Source organism: Fukomys damarensis, unplaced genomic scaffold (genome assembly GCF_012274545.1).
Source record: "Fukomys damarensis isolate Sample0158 unplaced genomic scaffold, DMR_v1.0_HiC HiC_scaffold_15, whole genome shotgun sequence".
Taxonomy (NCBI): Eukaryota; Metazoa; Chordata; class Mammalia; order Rodentia; family Bathyergidae; genus Fukomys; species Fukomys damarensis.
In genome coordinates this window covers 6110958-6119050 of record NW_022900927.1, presented here as the reverse complement: position 1 = coordinate 6119050, position 8093 = coordinate 6110958, and the positions used below count along the sequence as shown (strand labels likewise).

The window sequence follows — 8093 nt, the reverse complement described above, 5'->3', positions numbered from 1 at the left end:
CAGTTACATTCATTGTTGGGATCTTGTACCTTTACATGACAAGTCTTGGTTCTCATTTTTCCCCTTGTCCCTGCCCTCCCTTCACCCCCTCCTCTCCTCCCCATCTACAAACACTTTATTTCCATCTTTTCATTATCTCACATTTTTTTCTTTTCCCTTGTTACCCTTCCCCTACCCATCTCACCTTCCCTACACCTTTAGCTCCTTTCTTCCCATTTCTAAATGTCAGTAATCTTATTAGGATCTTCTGTATTATTGCAGATTATTCACAGGTGATTTTTTTGTTAAACTAGAAAACAATTATGGTATTTTACTCAGCCAACTACATAGAGATACAATGAAAAACCATAAGTGACTCCTTGGGTTTCCTATTTAGAGCTGAGGGTCTATAATCTCATTTAACAATAATTTACAAAATGGCTCATATAGATCATGATATTTGAGACTCCATTTTATAAATAAACCTTAATGATGTGATTTAATCTCATTGAAGAGCCGCCGAGAAGTTAGGCTGGCACTGTAGCTGAACATAGTTTGCTAAGGAGAAAAGAATAAAGGATGAATTTTCAGGTGTGAGTTGAGTGTTGTCAGAGTTGATTTAATCAATCTACTGTTCTGATCCATTTTGGAGCCATCTGCAAGCAAAATAGAGGCTCCCTAGAAGTTCCAAGGACCTCTCAACAGAACAATGATTCACGTAAGAGAAAAAGAAACCTAAACGTGGTCCATTTTCAAGATGAAACAGTTCAACTCTGAGTGGAAAATCCCTGGCAGTTTTCTAATTGCCTGACAAAGTTCATGGTTTTGGAGAATCTCTGGGTAGATGGGACCTTGAGGGAAACAAAAATAGATAGTGTAGGTGTGAGTAGGGAAAGGGAGAAGAAAAGCATATTCTTCTAGCTGAAGCCAAGTAGAAACATAAGCAGCGTAACTGCATGAAATCACTACACAGGAACATATGTTTCTCAAAGTCCCAGAGTAAAGAACCGACAGTATTATGCAGAAATCCAAACTCAAATTGGGAGGGGGACTGGGGAACTGCCTTATAAAGTGACATCTAGGGAAAGAGTGTGCTTCCCCTAGTACTTGGCCAATGAGGAACAGAGGCGAAGGGACTGCCTTCGGGCTAGAGTTTAAATAGCTTGATGTGACCGCTTGGCCTGTGCCTGTCCATCAGACACCCAGGTTTGCAAGACCGAAACTGCGTTAAAACTTGGCTTTTGCTGTTCTTCCTTGCCTCTGAAGTCCATTCTTTGGGTCTGGACGTGTAAACACATTTCTCACATTTGTGTTGGGAAAGCAGCCACTAGAGGGTGCAGGCGGGATCATCTTGATTGCTCCACGCCTGGTGAATCCCAGACAATGGGGCAAGAGAATAAACCACTGATTACATCAGAGTTGGAGTGCATTAGGAATAACTTCTGCAATATTTCTGATGCTTCCTTTCCTGTGAAGGCAATTGTCCTGACATATTCCTGGTCTCTGCCTTTTTCCTTCGCTCCATTACAGGGGCGATGACATGGCCCGACCTGAGTGAAAGCCATTACAGATGTTCCATCCCTTTTCTTTCACCTTCTTCTTAAGAGCAAGTGGTCTTCTCTGGGGCACACTCTACCTTTTGTGGGAAGGCTCTGTTGTTGTCCAGGGCTGCCAGTTTTGGGGAATGTATCTCTGTTTAACTGGTCTTCTGTATTAGAAAGTCTTTGTCTGCTTTTTGTTATGATAAAGCTGATTTTTTGGCCTATGTTGACTCTATGTTTTATTTTTCAATTCATTTGGAAACAAAAGAGTAATATTTACTGAACTCACTAAAACTAATAAACAAAGAAATATGATAGAATTTTGGTTATAATGAAAACAAACTCTAAGTCATTATAACATGTGGCAGTTTCTGGGGGGAAAGAATTTTCCTGATACACATATTTTGAATTCTCAAAATGCAATGCCGGTGACCTAAGGAGGAGAAGTCTATACTTCATGACCACAGGTGAACAGTGAACAAGATGTGCTGTTGTAGACCACACCAGGTAAAAAATGTCTTGTTAAAATGTGAGTCTGTGATTCTTACCATGCTTACAGAAGAGGAGCCCGACACATTCAACAGTTAGCCACAGTATTTCTGTTGTTTCTAGCATGCTGTGTCCATAGGAAATAAAATATAACACAGCTTTTTGTTATTTGCTATTTCTATAGAAGCAGTTTGTTTCAGGAATGAAATTAATCCACTTGAGTTGTATATGAAATTTCGTTTAAATCATGTAGATTGTTCTCATAGAAAGTTTCAGTCTCTGGGTGGTCTGTGTATCTTGTAGAACTACTTTAAATAAGCGTTCCTCCTGTAATTTCAAATTTCAAAACACTTCAAACCTAGTTTCTCTTACACATACTTAGATCTTACAGAATGCAATGCATCATTTTATGATACAGAATCATCAATTTTCTGGGTGAAAAAATTATGTGGTATAGTTAACCTGGGAACCCCTACACCCCTGTTTTAGAGTGTTCATGAATCTATGAAACATTATAGGAAAACTTGTATATGTTAGAGCATTTTTCTTGGAGATGCCATACTTTCTCAACTTCCAAAGGCAGCCAGAACTCACAAAGGTTTAAAAATTTCTGATTCAGAGATTTGAAGTCATTAAATTCCCGAAGATGTATCTGCTTTAGACTACAAATTAAAGTACTCTGTCTTGCTGAATTGTTTGTTTCTTTAAAAGTGTCTCCTATGAAGAGTGATTGAGAGAGGGTTGAGCATCCAATCCCACCAGGTAGCTTCTGAGACTATACCCAGTCCTAAGAAGTCTCAAGGGAGAATTCCAGAAAGACAAATTACTACTAGCTTGGGAACTGTTGTATGGGAGAAATCGTGGCTCTCATGAGTGGGCAGAACATATCATGGTAAGCTCTTTCCCTAGGCTACTCAGTGATCTAAGGCCTACAGTGCTAAAAGTAACTAGAATCCTCTTGGTTGCTTCCCCAGGTCCATTGTCCAGTTTTGCCTTCACAATGAAAAGGATAGCAACTGACCTAGAAACAGAGATCTGAGTAGGGGTGGTGTGGGATGCTTTAGTAGCATAATATGATTTAAGTTCAGATATTGTTAAGTGATATTGGTTATAAATCACCACAGAAACAATGCTTTTGCCCATAAAGGTAAACAGATCTTTCATAGAGATACAGTATTTTTGAATGACAGCGAGAAAGGGAGTAGGTGGCAGAAGAAAAAGAAACACTAAAAGGGAGGGGAGCTTCAAGACACTCTAAGGAAATTTATTTTGTGGGATGCCTGTAAGGTGACTAGCAGTGTTCCATTTCCTTCAGGTCAGTAGAAATGGCAGCCAGAGGAGCTTAATTTTAGCATTAAAAGGATGGGTAGAGGAGTATAAGTGCTTCATAGGTTTTGAGGCAATTGTAATGAAAGTTCCAGGCTATCAGGTTCAGTTTACATTTATTTAGCACAGTACCAAGACAAATGATGGCAACCTGCACAGTTACCAGTGCCTCTAGGAGAATCCATGTCCTTTCCCCCTCATCTCCTTTTTGTTATTGACGGTATTAATACATTTTCAGTCACCCATGGCAGAAGTTAAGATGACATCTTCCAATTTTTTTGTGTGTGTTTTGTTTTTTTGAGACAGGGTCTCACCAGGTAGTTGATTTTTTTTTTGTTTTTTGGTTTTTTGAGACAGGGTCTCACTGTATAGTTGAGACTGACCTGGAACTCACTATGTAGCCCAGGCTGGTCTCAAACTCACAGAGATCCTCCTGCCTCAGCCTCCCAAGAGCTGGGATTGCAGGCATGTGCCACTACGCCCAGCCTCCAATTTTTCTTTTTAACCTCCATATCAATTGCCATAAAATGCTGGGAAACATTTTTTACCTTCCTCTACTGTTCTACTGGCACTCCATGCTCCAGCTGTTATTTACCTCTCCTAAACACTTCAGTTTTTTATGCTTCCAATCTCTGCACATGATCTTCCCCTTCATGGAATTCACTATGCAAACATTATCTCCATTTGAAAACTCCTGCTTCTATGAGGCCAACCTCAACTCTTACATTCATATTGATGCCTCTAATAACTCCTACCCACTGCAATTCATGTGAAATTGCATTGTTCCTGCTTTCATTATGAGAGAAAATGTTATTCATATGTGATAAATTTGGATTATGAGCTCCTTTAATATAGAAGTTTTATGTCCTTACTTCCTGGCCCATTGTCTAGCACATAGCAGTCTTTCAATATACATTTTGTGAAAAAGTGGTAGAATAAATGACTATCCAAATTTGAATTTTTCTACTACTTAATGTTGCCAATTACATCAATTTTTAAATAAATCACTGTACTTATCTCATCTGTACTAGGAAGAAACACATATTTGTCTGGTCTATTGTGAAGATTAACGGGACATTTTTCATTCAATCAAAAGTGCATGTGGTGTGTGTAAGTGTATAAATTAAACAGAATAGTATCTTAATAGGAAAGATTTGCAAAACATATTACTTCACTGCTCCTTTTTCTAGGTCATTGGATAAAAGAAAAATATATTAATTATAACATTCATGTTTTCAAACATCAGTAATACTCAAAACTCCTGAAGCTTTTAAAAATGATATCCACAAATTGAAAATGTATTTCCTAAACATAGTAAAGTGCTATAGATCCTATGTCCTGGCAGCATATATTACAGTTAAAGACAAGGATATTTAGCAAACTATAGTACAATGGGCTTAGAGCTTTAAATAGAGCTTCAATAAAGAACTGAGGGCTCTCAAGATAAGGAGATAATAAAATAGGAAAAATGTACTAACAAAATCTGCTGATGACTGAGATATTCAAAGAAGCTGTTCTTACAAAAAGGTATTTGTAAAAGAAAAAAGACCAATTCAGGGACAAAAATTAAACTAAAAAACTCCTCAGTTTAGGTATAAATTTGAAATACTTAAATTTTGTAGAAGACATTGAGAGTCAGTATGTGCTCATAGAGGACATTCTTTTAATATGATGAATTATTAGTGGATATGGGATTATTATAGTATAAAGGGCAGGCTCATTGATGAAAAGAAATTTCCTTCCATTTTATTAAAGATGATGAACAGAGATTCCTGTCTCCAAATTTGTACTGAGTGCACACATTGGAAGAACCAAATTTCATAATGGCCAGTAGTTAATAATAATTTTCAAATCTAATATATAATATAAACTGATCAGGGCTTGTGTGAGAACTGAATGAAGATTTCCTATCTACTCAATGCTAATTACTGTTAACATTTAGAACTTACAAGCTTTGTGTTCCCTTCTCCTTCTCTGAAAATTCCCCAGGCCAAGTAAAATGGAATCACAGCCAGCCTGCAGAAAGAAGGCAAAGCCGTCCACCCTCCTGGCTTCAGACAGAAAATATATAGTTGGCCCTGAGGTGGCTACAAAACACATTTTTACTAAATGGAAAATAGGATTTAGAAATCAGATTAATAAAAGAAAAAGGTCATTATTTGTTTAAAAATACACTCATGATGACATGTACTAGAAATCAATCAGGAATGAGTCTTGAACGCAGCTCTCTAAAATTCAAGGGCAATCATGATCTCACAGAGGTCCTTATTAGTGAGACTGGGGTTATCACTGGACAAGCAGAGAAAAGGAGAAGCACAAGATACAGCAGAGTTTTAGAGACTTTGCTGCCTACTTGTGCAGGGAGAGAATCCAGTGATTCTGGCTGGGTAGGTGCCTTACATTGGAAATGTCAGAAAGAGAGGAAACCGCAGTGACCCCCTTCACCAGGAGCACAAAAGAAGAGAAAGCATAGCTCTTAGAAAGACCTGGCAAGACCACAACCTGTGTCTGCCAGGCCTCTCTGACCCTGCAGCTTAGTGCACCAGCCCTGCTTTGAGGAAGACAAGGCCAGACCTTCCCACATCCTTAAATGGCCAGAAAAGAATAACTGTTTCCCCATCCGAATTCTTTCCCCATCTGATTTCTGCGTATTACTGAGAACATGTCATTTTTAAAGATTTAAAAACTCAATTTTAGCACACTATGGTTTTTATTAACACATGTACACAAACTTTGCTGAATTCGGCAACACAACAGTTCATGAACTTTTGCCATGCATTTTCTGCTAAAGTGGTAGAGATAAAAACAGACAGATGTTTGGAGGACAGCTGCAATTGGCTTTTAAGGAAGAACAGCAATCCTCAGTGTGAGTCCTTGTAGGTCTCTGCTGACAAGCCTTGTAGTTTAGCCACCCTTTCCAGTGTCTCACCAACTCACTCAGAAGTCTCTCCAGAGTCCTATCCACTTCCTTTCTTTTCTAAGCTCATTGTCATTTTCCTTTTCTTCAATCTTCTGTTAGGTTTACTTTCATTAAAAAAAAAAATCAGACTACACTTTTTCCTCCTCATGTTGCTTTGGAAATAGTTTGCTTGCGCTCAAGGTTTGCCTAATTGAGTTAAAGTGTAGATGTGTCTAACTTCTCCTATTGCTTTCCTACCCCCTCTCCTTTTTCTGCCTTCCATTTGCTTCATCTGCCATTTTGATTCTGGATCTACTTCTGTCTCTCCATATCCCTCTAAAACTGAGGGTCCTCTGAAGGATCCATGAAGATGCCTGACCAGGGAAAACTATTGACAGAAATTTAATAGCAACAATTGAAAAAAGCAGTGAGGCCATCACTGAGGAACTTTGGGGTCAGCACATCTGAAATTCAATCTTTGCATTGTCAATTATTTGAGTGTGGCATCAGTTAACTGAATCTCAAGTTATTTGTCCCATAACATGAGAATTAGTTGAAATAATAGAATTAGTCTTTGGCACAGACAAGGCGGTGAGCTAATTCGAATCAGTTTTTCTTTTCATCTTCTAATGGTTTCCTTTCACAAGGGAAGGATTACTGTGAAGTTGTGGCCCAACTCCTCCTCAAAGACCAAACTGCTCCCACAAAGTCTAGGGACAAAAGCATCTTACCACCCTTTCTAACCCATCCAAGTGTTTTTCTGCTTCTCATTAAGAAATTGTTCACTTTTAACTCACCTTTTTTTTCCTGCTATATATAAGTCACTTTTCTCTCAACCTGACTGTAAGAAACATTGCAAAAAACCCTCCCTTACAAAACAAACAGATAATAACAATACAATGTGATACCCATTCTCTGCATCACAGTCTCTAGCAGAGGGTCATCACTGAGATACTTCTTAACCCCCCTTCCTCCAAAGAGTAAGAAAAATGCCAGATAAAATAAAATTTAAAAACCCAACAGATACAATATAAAGAAGCCTCAAGAAAGAAAGAACTGAGAAAAAGTGATTATAGAGATAGTGGAAAAATCTCACTAAACCGAAAAGACAGAAAAAGGTTAAAGGCAAAGAAAGAATTAGAGATAAGTTAGAAACAATAAAAGTGTGAAATACAAGACAGGTTAATATAGAGACCTGTAATTATAGAGAAATACATTGAAGACACAGATATAAAGAGTCCCAACCAAGAGGCACTAAAACAAGCAGACAAATGCAAAACATACAAAGGAGCTAGAGCAGCTGCCAGCACACTGGGCAGCTGTGTGGTGATGTGGAATCAGTTTAGGAGCCACGGGCATCTTCCAAGTCAGGGAACAGGAGATTGGCCTGGCTTCTCTCCCCTACCCAGCCTTCGAGTAGACCTGCCCAGTCTGGCTGGTCCTCTCAGTCACACGCAAGCCACTTACCCCTCGGCCAGATCCAGCAGGGCAAACAAGAAGAATGAGATCCCGATGGAAACACAGGGGATGAAGTGAGCAAGCAGGGAGAGTTAAGGGAACAGAGACAGGGCTAGACTGCTGGAAAGGGAGAAAGTGAGCAAGGGGAAGGTTCACAGGGTACAAAATCTGAGCCATCTCCCCCAAGGCCACTGTGGGGAGAGCCTCTGTCTGATCTGAACACAGGCAGTTGCTGCAAGGGGCTGGGAGTGTTCACTACTTGGGATCCTCCCAGAGGCAGGGCCAGCTTTCAGCGCAGAAGCTAGTTTATTCACTGACCTTGTCCAAGGGCTTTGGCACACACTGATGAGGACATTGGCTGTGCTGATTAGGCTGAGAAGAGTGACCCAAAGGTACAGGGT

At 39.3% G+C, this 8093-nt stretch overlaps 1 protein-coding gene and 1 long non-coding RNA gene across 2 annotated transcripts in view; one reads left to right on the top strand and one right to left on the bottom strand.

Annotated features, from left to right (window-relative positions):
* Ccdc184 (coiled-coil domain containing 184) overlaps window positions 1-1975 on the top strand; it is a 25348-nt gene extending 23373 nt beyond the window's left edge. Inside the window, exon 2 of the mRNA XM_010638311.3 lies at window positions 1959-1975. Coding sequence (XP_010636613.1) covers window positions 1959-1960 — 2 coding nt within the window. The 3' untranslated portion in view covers window positions 1961-1975. The remainder of the gene's footprint in view (window positions 1-1958) is intronic.
* LOC104872162 overlaps window positions 1-7892 on the bottom strand; it is a 16222-nt gene extending 8330 nt beyond the window's left edge. Inside the window, exon 1 of the long non-coding RNA XR_783080.2 lies at window positions 7702-7892. This is a non-coding gene — a long non-coding RNA (uncharacterized LOC104872162). The remainder of the gene's footprint in view (window positions 1-7701) is intronic.
* Between the last annotated feature and the right edge of the window lie 201 nt (window positions 7893-8093).